General features: G+C 33.2%; 1 protein-coding gene across 2 annotated transcripts in view; it reads left to right on the top strand.

Annotated features, from left to right (window-relative positions):
- The window catches only part of LOC106463851 (eye-specific diacylglycerol kinase-like), a 168,457-nt gene that overhangs the window by 109,910 nt on the left and 42,087 nt on the right, over positions 1-16,460 (top strand). For both annotated transcript variants that reach the window (XM_022391470.1, XM_022391471.1), the window contains 3 exons: positions 1,872-1,904; positions 3,734-3,886; positions 12,452-12,523. In XM_022391470.1, coding sequence (XP_022247178.1) covers positions 1,872-1,904; positions 3,734-3,886; positions 12,452-12,523 — 258 coding nt within the window. The remainder of the gene's footprint in view (positions 1-1,871; positions 1,905-3,733; positions 3,887-12,451; positions 12,524-16,460) is intronic.

Genomic DNA, 16,460 nt, shown 5'->3' with positions numbered 1-16,460 from the left:
AAGCACAAGATAATTAGAGTGCGGACCATTTTCATTTATATAGTGCTCTGTGAACACAACTTAGTTAGCATAAATCAGTTAAATGACGAAAAATTAGGTGTCTATTTACTTGTGACCACTCAGTGTATATCACTCTTATGGTGCATAGCGTTTGTTCCATTATATGGACTTCCTGAAGAACATTCTTCAAATATATAATATCGTAGAGTATAATAAAACTTCTTAACTATTTTATTTTCAACTTGATTCAAACACAAGCCAAAAGTTAACATATATATATATACACATGTATATATATATATAGAGAGAGAGAGAGACTATTTCAAAGCATTCGAATAAGAAGCCTTCTTCAGTAGATTGTGCATAGAAGTACTGTATATAGTGATAAACGTAAAGTTCAGTTTAGAGCAGACATTCCGAACCTGGGGTACATTTGCACTTCTCAGAGGGTACATATGGGTCTGAGAGTATAACCATGGTTTACACTTTACATGGTGTTTTAATTTACAGTCAGAAAACGATAGCAAAGTGGTTCAAATAAATATACGCTCTTTAGACAAAAAGTTGTGATCATGGTGAACGTTGTAATGTTATTGCTGTGCTACATTATAACTCATGTTTTCAATAAGTAATGTAGAACATAAGCAATATAGAACACCCTCGTTACAAATCAGCTGATAAACTAGGGATCAGCCAACTGGACAAGTTCTCCTCCCTCCATTAGTGCTTTCGGAAAGAATGCCCAAGGGGTACCGGGGAACTAAAAGGTTGGGAATCCCTGGGTTAGAGTAATTTCTCTTTGTCATCTGGTTTTACTTATTTTTAGTTAACGTAATCGGATTTTTAATAGGCCAAGCAAAGGGAAATCACTAGCCTACTAAGACTTGGTATTACGTCTGCAACAACAAATAAGTTCACACGTTTGTTATTAGGCCTTGCTCTGCTCGAAACAAGTAAGTTTAAACATTTAATATCTAGGTACAATTTAACCTGATAAGCATTCAGGTGATTTCGTGCGTGATTTTTGCGTGTGACATTTGTTTCCGCTGTAAATGACCCTTTACTTGGTATTGAGATTAAATATTTATGTAAAATTAATCATTGATAATTTGTATTAGTATGCTAATTTATCAACTGAAGAATATAGCACACTAGACTATTGTATACTAGCGTTTAAAATCGAAATATTTTATTTCTTGCCTCCATCACTGTAACAGGTACTAAGTTTTATTACGTATGTATAAGCTACGCGTATAAATTTGCATTTTGATAACCACAGAAATGTCCTGTCCTAATTTGATTACACGAAATATGGTAATTGTGTCTGAAGCTTATGTTACTGTATCAATCAAATTAATCGATCAATGTATAATGTGTTACTTCATAATCTCTAAAGACCATTCTTGTGGCGGTTATGTAAAACTAAGTAAATCGGTCGATTGTAAGGCTCTATATACAATCCGGAGTATAAACCTTCATAGATGTAATATATTCATCATTTAAGTCTTAAGCTGTTCCCTCCCCCCCCCCTCCTTTTTATAACAATGTCCGCACGTGAGTAAAGTAGAAAATTAATTGCATAATCTCTTTCTTTTTCTTTCCTGATATATAAATGATCGTGACCAAATATTGTGGGCATCAAATTTTACGAACAACTTAATGAAGTAACTTTATCAAATTTTGGAAGCTACAGGTTTACTCATCAACCTCACGAAATAGCGAAAGAACAAATAGTGTGGACCGATAATAACAGTACCGTCGTATAAAAGGATACGTTCGTGATATAATTCTAAAACTTATAGTATTTCGTTATTATTAAAGTAACTCTTACCATGCCACTATTAATACTTTTTATTTTTCTTCCTTTACAGTTATTTCAATCGAAGCTGTCTTTCGGCAATAAGGTAAGTCATGGTTAGCTGTTTAATCAACAAATTTAAAACACACATATATATATCGTGTGTGTGTGTGTGCAGACTTTTTTTTTGGTTACCAAAATACGTTCATTAATTTAAACTTACGTATGTTTTTCTTGTTGGCTATTGGACTGTTTACAAAGCAAAGCTTGGTTAGAATTTGTTTTTATTTATGTTAAAATATCCTTCTTTTTTTTCGAAATGTTTAAAACAAAATAAATAATCGGACAGTTTCGTTGATTGTTAAAACGTTTCAAAAGAAACTAATGTCTTGTCGTCATTTTGGGAATGATTTTCGTTAGAAAGATAATGAAACACTTTGTGCTGCGTTTTACGATGTGGAAGAACCTATAAGAACCTAAATGTGACCCCCAGTGGCACAGCGGCCTGTCTGCGGATTTATACTGCTAGAAACCGGGTTTCGATACCCGTGGTTGGCAGAGCACAGATAGCCCTTTGTGTAGCTTTGTGCTTAAAAACAAACAACAACTTAAATGCCCCCAGTGGCACAGCGGTATGACTGCGGACTTACAACGCTAGAAACTGGGTTTCGATACCCGTGGTGGGCAGAGCACAGATAGTCCATTGTGTAGCTTTGTGCTTAATTGCAAATAAACAAGAACTTAAATATATCTATTTTAATTCAAGAACTCTCGTATTTTAAAAACTAGCAAAAACGCCGCCCTATTGGCGGCTGTTTGTTCTAGTAATTAATAATTGTAGTATTCATACATCATTGAATAAAATTTAGAAAAAGTGAATATTTTCCAAAAAAAGGATTTTTCTGGGAAGTACTGCACGAGAAAAGTGTTCGGATTGTGCTGATATAAACTGTAATGTTTTTATAGATTAAAAATGGTACACTTTATTGAAAAAATAAGTTTTAAGAACTCCATTTTTTAGTACTATGTTTACAAATTACGTCGATAAAGGTATAATCAAATCTTGATGTACAGTCCTAATGAAAGTCATGTTCTTATTGTGAGGAGAATACTTTTATTTAAAATTGTGTTCTGTGATAAAGAAATGGTTGTTGCACATACCGTAGTTATTTTTCTAATCGTCTGAATCTTGAATACCCAAGTAGTGAATTTTGTTTGTGGTGCCATTCCATAGATAGCGCCACATTGTGTTTATTATTTCGGTCACATATATAGATAGATACATATATACACGCTACGTCCATTACAGTTAAATAATGAAAAATTAGCTTTAATCGATGACACCAATAATCCGTAAGTTATGACTTTGTCATGACGTGTGTTTATTCTCCTTCTGCCTAGACTACTACATACATTAGTAGTTCGTAAGTTATGACTTTGTTGACATTTGTTTATTCTCCTTCAGTCTAGACTACTACATACACTAGTAGTTCGTAAGTTATGACTTTGTTGACATTTTCAAAGTCATAACTTACGAACTACTAGTGTATGTAGTAGTCTAGACTGAAGGAGAATAAACTCAATATTATATTTATTCTCCTTCAGCCTAGACTTCTTACACTACTTATCATGTTTTATCTTTTTTTGGTGCTTTTTAAATATTGTTTTCTATTCCTAAATATATATCTATTAACCATTTTATTGGAAAGATGTTATGAGCAAGATTAATATTGCAGAAATGTGGTACTTAACTCTTCTATTTTTTTTTCTAAATAGCTTCGTAACTTCAATGGGATTATTCTGGCAGATTAATGCAATATAATGGCTAGATTGAAACGTAATAATTTCAAATCATCTTGTTAAGTTAGATCTTGAAAGTCAATATACATTTGTAACCAGATACACGAGATGATGTGTAGTTAATGGTTATTCCAGGAAATTGTAGCCATTGGATGTTCTTGGTGCAAGATGGCCTTCCATAACAAAAGCTGCTGTTTCAGCATTGAAAAACTAAGCGAGCACTGTTCATTGGGAGTGCATGCAGATATAATCGTGCCTCCAACTTGGATTGTCAAACTTCCCAGAAAGGTAAACAATTCGAGTAACACCGAATGAAACAAAGTGTTACAAATTTTATTGTAACTCGATTTTTTCATCTCTTACGCGTAATTTATTGACCAAACGCGCTTAATATTTTTATTAGCATAAAGTTCGCTCGATTACAAAAGTTTACTAAATTATAAACTTCTCTGAATTATTTCAAACTGTATAATGTCCACTGGCACTTATTTGTTGTGCTATATTTTATACGGACGAGAAAATATATTATTATCAGTTTTATTACTACAAGGAAGACAATTTTTGGTGATATTCTTAGACTTTTTATATGTTAACGTTTTTTTCTTAATAAACAACCCCCACTGGCTTTTCAGTAAGCTTATAACGCTAAAATTCAGGGTTCGATACTCGCTGTGGCTGTTGGATTTTTTTATAAAAATATAGCTCAATTGAGATTTATTTTATTATTTTCACTGATCTTTATGTTTACGTTTCTTCTTGTTTCACCAACATACGCGTTTTCTTAACAATGGCAAGGTTAAAATTAGACAATTTGTTTACTGTCTTCTAGTGGTTTGGTTTGAATTTCGCGCCAAGCTACATGAGGGCTATCTGCGCTAGCCGTCCCTAATTTAGCAGTCATAGCCTACAGGGAAGAAATCTAGTCAACGCCATCCACCACCAACTCTTAGGCTACTCTTTTACCAACTAATAATGGGATTGACTGTTACTTATAACGTCCCCACAGCTAGACGAGCATGTTCGGTGATTGGGATTCTAACCTGCGACCCTCAAATTGCAAGTCGAGCGCCCTAACCACCAGGCCAATCTTCTAGTGTGGATTTATGTTTAAAGTTAGAATATTTCTCATGGTGTTAAGTTATATATAAATAACTTTAAGGCTATTTTTACCAGCATTTTTTCTAAGGTCTCTGTTTTCCCATTTGGTTGATACGAAGTGTTTTCGTATCTTCCACTGTTAGCGGACGTAAACTCTGAATCCCAGGCTTAATACCAAAAAAAAAAAAAAGAAATCATGTAAGGTCAGTGGGTGTGCAATAAGAGTGATAGTCAAATCCCACCATTCAGTCAGACAAGAGCAACCAAAGGCTTGGAAGTGGATGCTATTGGATAGTTGCTTTCCAGTCTATCAGCTCAAAATTAGAGATGGCTATACGCAGACAGCCTTTTTATAGCTTTCAGCGAAATTTTTAAAAAACAAATAATGTTCCGTTGTTGTTGTTTTGCCAGTTTAGCTTGTTGTTTCTAAGATTTTTCAATTTGGTTTTAGTTTGTCAGTAAATTGTACAGAATATAGTTTATTCCGTGGGCGTAGTCCTTCGTACTTGTAAAGTTACTAGTGAACTTTTTCTCGCAATTGGTAACAACATTATCCATTTAATGGATTGCAGGCCAACTTAGAATTTGGTGCTTTACAAATTTTATTGCACTTTGCCATTGATGAGTTGTATTTGCTCTTGGTGTGTGGGATTTATATATTGGAGTTAAACGAATAAACATCAAGCAAGTTAAGAAATTTAACTAAACAATCTGTATTTTTTTGCCGTTTTTGAAAAAGAAAACCTTAAGATGAGGCGTTAAAGTCACTTAATGTACTACAAGTTAGCGCACGCTGGAAGAAAGAAGTCCACAGTAAAACCTAATTAAAATATTTCATTGTTTAGAACTTTTATTTTGATTTACATATACGTGGCCACCAATCTGACGGCTAATATAACTGGTGCAGAACACCAGTGAGCTACTTGTTTTGTTTTGTTTTTATCAGCGTTATAAAGATAAAGTTTTAATATACTTTATTTACGAAAAACTCAACGTCATTAGTTACTTTAGCAACATGTAATTCTGTGACGTAATTGTGTTGAGTTTACATTCAGTGTATTAGCTTGCTGGATTTTTTTCACACTTATTGCAGCAAATGCACGTTATATGAAAACCAACGTGGCCTTGTGTGCATTTTTCATGGTATTTTGATATTGATAAATGTTCTTAGAAAATCATAAAAGAGTGTACAGTTCACTTTCAAATTATGGGTAAGAAAGTAAATGCATGGTCGTTTTCATATATTAAAATACATATCACGTGTACTCACTCGGTGTTTACCTAGTCTAACAAAACAACAAATACATGATGAAGTCCTAATGATCAATATATAACTACTATTTGATATTTTGATTTTAATAATCGTTTTTTTCACATATGTGTATATTATGTAGAGAAATAAGTTATTATATTCTTTTTTAACTGCATAACTGATAAAGATCGGTTGTTTAAAAATAATGATTTCTTGTTGTGTTGCAAGAAACCACTTTATAACGATCTTAGCTCTCCACCTTACAGCGCAACGGAAATCGCTGATATAACACGATGTAATTGACATTATTCAGAGCACAGCATATATGTAAAATGAGGTATCTGATTCTCAATCGTAATTTTGCATTGATTTCTTTATTTGTACATAAAATCTACTTTCGAACTGTTTGAGGTGGTGTAAAGTACAGTAATCAAATAATTAAAAAAGAACGCAAACAAAGAGGGGAAAATTCAATTTCCTAACAGCCAATTGCAATTTTTCTTTTTTTTATATCATACCAAGGCTTCTTACTCGGAAGAGTGTACGTACGCTTGTTTGATTCACGTTTATTGATGGGTGAATCTCTTCAAATGTTACTGTTAGATTCCTGGAACATCCATACTATAGATTCAGTAGTTCCAAACCAAAATTTACCAATATGAAATTTTCCAAGTTCATGTATCTTCAGTCAAGTGGAGCTCAACTACAAACTCGAAAGGTGGCCTTCCCGACAGATGACAACATGAGGTGTGGTAACAAAATCAGACAGTAAAACAACTGAGCCTAACAAAAACCATATTCTTTTATGCTTTCAGTCTTCATATTTCAAGAGTTGGTGTGTTGTGCTTACGCAATCCTGCCTCCCAGTGGCACAGCAGTATGTCTGCGGACTTACAACACTAGAAACTGGGTTTCGATACCCATGGTGTGCAAAGCACAGATAGACCATTTTGTACAAACGTTAAATCGATATATTTATTGCACAGTTAAGTAAATGAAATAAAAAAAAACTTTAACCGTTTCTCACCATAATGCCTACAAACACAGTTTGAAATTCAAAGTTTAGAAAAAATATCACAAGAAAATGATGGAAAGGGAGCAACGATATGAGGAATTTGCAAGAATTTTAATTAATTTCAATTAACTTTTCAATATTTAAACATTAATAAAAAAAGCATAAAAAGTAATACAAGATTTTCATTGTGGGGTGGGTTGACACGCGTGTCAATCTGCTCCAAGTAAAATATGTCAACAAGCCCCAAACCGCCATTCAGCTAGAAATGACTTGTGTATGCCGTCCCAGTCATAGTTATCAAACAAAATTATGTACTATCATATAGCCGAAAGAATGCACTTTAATATACTATGTAACTTAAAGTTTCTTAACAAAGTATATGATATAACATATAATATTTGCAGTAGAAAATATTTACTTACGTTTGTGAAAATATCAGTTTTTACTCCTGCAAACGACAGAACTTCTGATCACGATGAAATTACAATAGCATTTGAAACGTGTTTGAATGTGTCTGTGGCCATGATATCACGGTTACCAATTTCAACATATGAAAGTTATTGGCAATGTGTCAACCTGCTCCTGTGGCCAACCAGCCTCCGTCTCCCCTAACTCATATTATACAATACAATCTGAACTTCATGGTCTACAGAAAGCCACCCCACCCCCAACCTCCATGTCTGAAATTTTATTAAAAGACAAATTCAAGAAACCGTTCAATCATTATTTAAGGATAAATTGTGGGGGAATGCGCTCTAATACTCACTTCTAAATTCCAAAACGTATACGTTTGTTCATTTTGTTGCTACCCAATAAAAAAAAAACAACTGTGAATTTTGTATCTGTTAAAACTTTTCGTTTTCTTACTGCAAAGTACTAGCTTTTCAAAAGTTTGTCGCAAACCTAAAATATTTATTTCTGTTGTTTTTATGAGGCAGGAGCTCAGGATAATATCAGATTTACTAGAGATCAAACTGTTCTACATCCAGGTTTGAGATTGTAACAAATAGCTTTGAAAAACATGTTTGTGGTCTTTTACAACAAAATAGTTTATTCCGATCGACGACGGGTTTCAGAATGTGTATCGTGCAACATTAAAATAAATGAACGTTGTTTCCTATGCCAACGCACTTGTAGCTCTAGCTATTTTCACATTATGGTCGACCGTAATGCCCAGTAAAACATTTGATTGGATGACACTTCATTCTTTATTGAAGAGGTTCAAACAACTGTTCGTCTCTCTAACTGAAAGTATTCAGGCTGTCTGAAGCATAGCAGTGAGAGAAACGCCTGTATAATGGTCGTTCTAATTTCCAACATTGACTTCCTTGTGATGTGTATGTTCTTGCAGCTTATGAGCCTACTTATCTTAATTGTTTTTATGCCGATCGCCTCTAAAACTGTATAAATATATATACATATTTTATTCACAGTTAGTATACCTACATTACTTTAGATGAATATAAGAGAAGTCAAATACATTGGTATAAATGATAAGCTTCCGACATTCTTATCAATAAGCCTGAAGAAATAATACAAATCTAATGGAAAACAGGATACTTTTAATCAAATCTATAAAATTAAAAAAAAAAACGAAAACATTGAAGTAATTGAATATTAAACTAAATTACAAAAACTTCCGTTAGTCTTACGAACCACTTATCATTTTTAAGTTTATACAATTCATTATCAGTACAAAATCAAGCTGATTATGGTAAAGGTACGTATCTTGGCCTGCAAAGTAGAATTGACTAATTCTGTTTAAATATTATTAGATTATTTATTTTATTAAAACTGTTGACTTTTGATATAAATTCAAAAGTTGAAATTGTACTTAGAGTAATACTACATTCACTACATGACAATTATCATTAGTATTTTTTGAATCAGTATAACGGTTTTATAGACAAAGACTACAAATAGATTGAACAAATCTACAATGATCCATTACAAAAGAAGACGACGTACAACTACCAAAACCCAGAATATAGACAGATGAACTTAGAATAGGTATATGACTTCCGATCTGCGCAAAGAGCGAGTAGAACCCAGATTAACATAAGTATACATCTGCAATGCATTAAAATTTTAAAGCTAACTATGCATGTAGAGAAATCCGCAACAAACTTATAAATAAATGATGATGATTAGAAGTTTTGGCATAAGATAGGTGATTATTTTTGGACTAATTTCTAAGAAGTAATAAGTACACTATCGTCCTTCATAATTAATCAACGTAATGTCTTGTACTCTCGATTAAACTTTAAATAACTTTTAAATTTACACAAACTTGAACTAAATTACGTTATTGACTGAGTCAGGAAAGAAACAAAAAATTTTAATGTGACAAAATATTTAGTCTTAGTTATTATAAATTTTGAGTTTATTTTATTAAGCCATTAAATGGTTTCTTGAAACTTGAAAATCATTATCAAAGTTCATAAGTGTTGAGCAAATTAGACACGAGATTCATTTTTCACTTGGCTCTTACGAGCTCCTGGGTCGGATAAGAGATGTCAATGATTATCATTATCTAACCTATTATATATAAAAGCTAGTGTGTGTCACGTCACGCTTGATTTCTCGAAATAGGAGGAATCACAAAAGCCAAATTGCATTTATCCAGATAGAATAGTTCGATTACTGTCTCCTCATTACGATTTTAGTGACGGGGTGCAAGGGGCCGTGAAACCTTAAGTGTAGCGAGTGTTGGCATAATAAGCCTAAAGTAAAGACGTTATGTGGGATCACCTACCCTAGAACCAAGTGCATAAAATTTATCATGAAAGTAAAAATATCGATTCAGTTTTAAACTTAAATCGTTTCTGAAGTAAGCTATTTTCTGTTATATCACCAACGTTTTTAATAAAACAAAACAAGCCTCTTAAGTCAATGGAGACTCTAAATTAAGAAATCAACAAATATCTTTCCAGTTTTGTTGTCTATACATTTCATTTTACATTTCAGTACATAGACTAACATTGTTGGAACGTAGTGTTACCAAAACGCACTGGCTTTTCTATATATTAGAAGTTGTTAATCTAACTGATTCCTACCAATAATTATTTTATAAATACGCCACGAATTCATTTCGTGAATGATCTTAATTTTGATTGGCTCACAAAGGATGTTACCGACGTTTGACTGCCTCAACTGCACTTTTCTGCCTCTTTGCTGGTCAAGTTTGGTTTCGCATAATGTATTTATTTCAGTTAGCTATGAAATGTGAGGTTATGGTATACTATGGGGTAGGGGTACTAGTACTTGCCCCGTCATTTTTGACGGGCAATACGCCAGTATTGTAATATTAAACAGTTGGCTATATTAAGGGACAACCATAAAATAGATTAAATTTTTCATCAAATAACGCAAACTCTTGCAGTTAGTTGCAGCCAAAATGCCGTTAACAGTGAGGGTACTCATCTAATTATTCAATGCACAGTAATCAGTATAGATTTGTTAAGGTTTATTATACCCTGTATTTGTACTCAGTTTGCTATATAAAACTTGTTTCATTAACTTATAGGTTACTTTTATTGGTTCATATCTATATATATCAGCCATCCCGTAGTATTAAATTCATCAGTTTATATGAGTGTGAAAAAATATTGAAAATTCAAATTGTGGCTACTTTATGACAAATATTTGTTTATTGAAACAAGTTTTCTATAACGAAACTATCTCGTAAATCCAAAAGGTTCTAGCATGATTACTAGGTCAGTATGATGATGCGGATGCATGAAGTATAATTATATATATCTCACAACAAACTACAGACTAAGTTGGCTGCACTCAGTAAATATATCATCTTAAAGCTAGCGTGGTGTGTGATCTTATTTTAACTCTTTCTGAGCTTCATACTAATTCCAACCTTTAAAATCCAATAACTTTATCAATAGATTATCTTTTGTCTGTCATAAGTCATCGTCACGAAGCCTTTCAACAATTATCGAAACCGAACGCCGAGAAACAAAAGCTTATTTGCAATGCTGTTTATAAATACAGTAAAAACATCTTAAATATACAGTTTGGATGCTAAAGGTTTATTTTTTTGCAACAAATATTAGGCCTATAGCTTTCCAATTCTTCACCTTCCTTCGTTGTTCAAGCTGTAACTTTTGAAATTATTGCACTGCACATAAATAAATAGCGTTCCAGAAAAACTATTGACTCTCATCACTCAGTCCAGCTGTCGAATTCTGATGAAGAATAAGGGACCTTGTGAACAGTAAGTAACCTGAAGTAGACGAATATTAATCTGAGATGCTGTTTTTATAAAACTATGATCTGAAATCCGTAATGCACAAATTAAACGGAATACAGTCTAACGTACTTTTTATCACGTATATTAGGCCTATTGATTTCCAATGCTTAGCCACCTTTCGGCGCTAAAACACTAATATTAAAGTGAAAAACTGATTTTTATCACAAACACTTTATACCAAAAGAGCTAACACATTTTCTTTTTTAAGTCCAAAATATATGGAACATTGAGCCACTAGTTCTTTCCATCGTTTAATTCGCCTATATTTACTCTGTACCTCAATCTCTCTGCTCCATTTTACCTCAAAAGGTTAAATAACACTTAGTCACTAATCATTTCTCTCGTACTAATGTGTCTATATTTACCTTGTGGCGGACTCGATAATATGAACCGATTAACAAGACATCACATCACGTTTCAGGAAATATTGAAATAATTATTGTGAAAGGGTCTGCCATCATTAGTGGTTTCATAATTTGAAAACTTATAATCATGTGATATATTGCATTAGATACTTTTAATAATTGTCTGTAGTATTACGTAGTGATAATTTCTAAGTTTGTAGGCGGGTTTTAACACTAGCCCCCTATCCTAAATTACATATAACACGAGGTTTCTCTTGTTTAAAATCGTGTGAAATAATTAGTTTCTGTGTACGATCATCTTGACCTTATAAAAACATTATTAACAACATTACGAGAGTGGGTAAAAGAATGTTATACATAAGATATCCTAAAGTTATTAAAATATTCCACGCATAGAATTTTTACCTGAAATATAACATTTGTTAAATGCAGTTTTGCCTGTTGTTGCTTTTTATCGTAAATTCAAAACATTGTTAAAGACATTTTGGTGAAAATAGAAACGACATGAAAATTGTGAGAAAAAATAGGGGGTCTAATAAATTAAAATAATCTCTGTTTGTCTCATATTTAGAGTGAAACGGCATTGCCCAAAACTCAGCCACTCCAAAATCACAAAGTATATAATAAGGATATATATGCAATAGAATTCAGAGAAACAACCTATAGGAACGTATTGTTTCTCTAAATCACTATTTTAGTATTTCCTTTCCTACTTTAACCCGTTGAGTAATTGTTTTTACGTGTTTCATAAACTTCTGTAAATAGGACTATGAATCGGTACATTTTTTATACTGTTCAGTATACTAGCGTTGCGGGTATATCTAGTAAATTTGTCGTTTCTTATGTCTGCCCTCTACAGGGATCTTTCAAATCTTCACTGCGCAGGTCACCGAAAAAACGCTTATCTACAAAAAAGAGACTGAAAAAGGAGGTAGGATCTGAAGTTTTTTAACTACTCTTACAAGGTTTGCATATCGTATGGTTATTCCTTTAACAAATTATCACGAAATTCTTTCAAAAACAGCCTTTTGTTTTTTAAATGATAAATATTAATTAATTTTCCTGTCACTTCCTACATTTCTAGTTCTTACGGTTGGATATTATTATGAATTAAACAGAAATGTAACTATGAGAAATAAAATAGAGAAATTATCCTCTTGATAATTACACTACTCTGAAACATATCGATAAAATTAATCTGTATATAACCACCGTTTCCTGCAAGTAGGTAAAAGTAAATAAATATATATGTCACATTATTAAACAACGTATTTAAATCACATAATTTAAAATTGAAATTAATCACAATGAATAGTTGTGTCTCTGTCTTTCTTCATGTATATATATATATATGTGTGTATGTGTGTAGATAGATTGATTGATGTGTGTGTGTGTGTACGTAACTATTATACTAATTTCAGAGAAAATCAATACAGGGATTTAATGAATGAAATAGCACCAGGTGTCTCTACTTCAGGGTTAGGCCTAACCTTATCAGCACCGACGTGACTGCTTTCCAATAGAAATCGTTTGATAGATGAGACGCTGCGAAATAGGCTAATGACCAGCAGTGTTGAATGTGATAACCACACTTTACGTACCACTCAACTGGCACTAGCAGAAGAGATAGCATTCGTTAACACAACGTAAACCTTTAACGTCAGTAAATTTACTTCAGCCACGATAGATCTTGCTGGAAATATGTTATTTTATGTTGAATGGAAAGACTGTGCATTACACTTCATGTACAAATAACAGCTCACTACGATAGAATTCTACTGAATTGAAATTTATTAAGAAAAAATACCATAGTTTGGTTGTTATCATTGATATTTCAAGTTTTTTAAGTATAGCATAAACTATATTCGATCTAGAACAGCTTAGCTGTAATAGTATATAGTTAATTAATTGTAAGACTATAGTTAAAACGAACGAATAGTAACTTTAAAGGAAGTTTCTAAATTATTTCAGTAACTTACGGGCTACTATTTTCATTAAAAATTACTTTTTCTTTGCTTTTTAAATAATGTTAAAGGGGCGTAAGAGTTATTATTTAAAATAAATGAAATTATTTGAAAATTAATGGAGTTGAAGTAAAAACAAAGAAAAGGTATCTGTAAAATGGAAATTTTTCCACTCTTCAATTTTTTTAATATTCACTTATTGCGTTCACTTTATCCCACAAACGGCGAAAAACTATATAATGCACCCATAGAAATGTAACATTTGACATACCGTATATGCTGAGTGTTCATGTTCTACCTTTAGTCGTTATCTGATTCATCCGAAGTATATCGATGATTGTGGTATCTTCTTGGGCACCCAGAGGTACGAAAGTTGGTCTTATGAAACTGCCAGTGTCCCTTATGAAATTTGAATACCAGGAACGAATTTACTGTCAATGTGTATGCACAACACCTTACTACTATTACATCATCGTGACCAGGCATTACAAGGCTCATATAGGTGAATCATTCTAGGCCTGGCTCGTAACCTGTTGGTCGCGAGTTCGAATCCTATCACTGAGCATGCTCGCCCTTTCAACGGTGGGGGTGTTATAATGTGGGGGTCATTTCCACTTTTAGTTGGTAAAGAGTAGCTCAAGAATTGGCGGTGGGTGTTGTTGACTAGCTGCCTCTCCTCTAGCCTATCACCTCTAAATTAGGGACGGCTAACGCGGATAGCCCTCGAGGAGCTTTGCGCGATATTCAGCAAACAAACAATCCAAGTAATTCTAACTGTCATGCTGAATCTTTGCATGGAGAAGACCATCCCTTTTACCTCATCCTTTCCTCAGGTAAGATGTTATTGTGTTTATGATATTGTCTGATTCAGTTGGTTATACATCCAGTGCCTGTGATCGCAGACATTCTTCAGCTAACTGTCGAAAGCCCAAAGCCTCATCACTTGCTTCAACCTTTTTATTTCTACATTGACCTCAGAAGCAGCTTCTGTGTTTTGTGTGAAAACAGATCTATATCAGTTGCAAAAAGCTTTTACGATTCTCACATAATCCCATATAAAAAGAATCCGCATATTGGTAAATACCATATTCAGTAACTTCCACTGTTTTATCCTGCCAGATACTGTTTCTAACACCATATGTATTTTTGTGACAAGATATGAGAAATTGGATTTCTCTGTACAATGCTTCACATATTCCTTCTGTAGAAAAAATGGTATCTTGTTTTCATGTCTATTTCGTGAAGAAGAGCAAATGCACCCCCAGATACGCTATCCATAATAAACACGTAACGTGTTTATATTCAGGTGTCAGTGTTTTCAAGATCAATTTGAAATATGTAATGAGTAATTGTTGCATCATTGCTTTACCCAGCAGCAACACATGGACTAACGTAATGTACCCAACACTTTTTACAACCACCAGTCGTTAGACAAGTTATTGCTGCTTGTGCGTACTGTAAAACATGTTTATGTATATACATATATACATAATTAAAACTAGTACGGCAACGCCCTCTGCTAAATGGTGCCGTATAAGAGTACAATTTAAATGTAAGCTCTTGGTGGCTGATATATATATATAGAAACAAGCTTACTCGCCAATGCAGGTTGTGTTGAGTGAATTGCTCTGTTTCAGTAAAAATGTAACTTGTAAGCTTGTGTTGGGCAAGTCATTACAGATTTTAATGAATAGAACGGGTTTGCCCAAACCTTATACGAGTGTTCCTGAAAGATGGAATCCTGGAATACCAGTCATCAGGTTCGCCTGAGGATGCACCAGAAGTGTAATGTGGAATAGAAGCGTAGTTTAACTCATAACTGTCATTTTCACTGTCATCTGGAGGAAGGCATTGTCAAGCACACTACGTTTAGAATAATAGTATTTTTAAAAGCATTTGGTACAAATGACACCATCTTCGGTAGTGGTTTTCTTCTATTTTTTCAAGGTATTTTCTTAGCTTGTCATTATGATTCTTATATTCATTTTCTCTCATTAGAACCACACTTCACATGATTTTCGACAAAGCTGTAGCATAACTCATTAACATTATTTCAGTATCGGCTTTGTAAGTCACTCAGTACGCGATGTGGCAAAATATTATTGATACCATACGTATAAAAGTGGATCAGTTTAATTGACTAACGTATTGTCTTATCTGTAACCATGCGATTGGCTCTACTGAGCGAGTTGCGACTTCATTGGCCGGTGCGTAGGGTGCACATAAGAGTGGTGTAGATTTACCCACCTGGTACCTTGTACATGTTGTACATTTGTATCACAAAATTAAGATTTAAAATTTCGAAATACAACGAAACAATAAAAAATAGTCTTGAAACTTTAGTATAAACGATAGCTTTTTTATGGAAAACTGCCAGCGATAAAAAATGGACGCAAAGTAGGAAAAATGGCCCTAAACTAAGTAAAATTGCATAATTGAGTGTACATAAGAAATGATACACATAGAAAAATAAGGATGTGACAGTAGACAAATTCATTTCTGCAAATACATCCTGTGATAATTCCATTACAAGTAAAACAACTTTCATATTAAACACAAATATTCATGGTAAAGATGATTTTTTTAACTTTGTTAATTTTGGGCTTAATTTTCGATATAATTCGATGAATAATATAAGTATTTTCAAAAGTTAATTTACTAATAAGTATAATTATTGAGCAGATTTAAAATAAATGCATGATATAATAGTATGAAATAATCCTAGACAAAATTCTTTTCAGTACATTTTCTACCACCTGGAATATTCTTTTCACTGTTGTTCGACTCAGTTATTTAGATTCGAACTTCGTGTAGAATAATGTAGATTTATTTGGTATGTGCGATAAAATGTGATGGGCATTGTACTGTCCTTAAGTGTAACTATTAATGATTCAGCCCCCCCCC

The sequence above is a fragment of the Limulus polyphemus genome, unplaced genomic scaffold, assembly GCF_000517525.1.
Source record: "Limulus polyphemus unplaced genomic scaffold, Limulus_polyphemus-2.1.2 Scaffold1502, whole genome shotgun sequence".
Taxonomy (NCBI): Eukaryota; Metazoa; Arthropoda; class Merostomata; order Xiphosura; family Limulidae; genus Limulus; species Limulus polyphemus.
The sequence above is the reverse complement of the archived record's forward strand: the minus strand, read 5'-3'. Positions and strand labels throughout refer to the sequence as shown.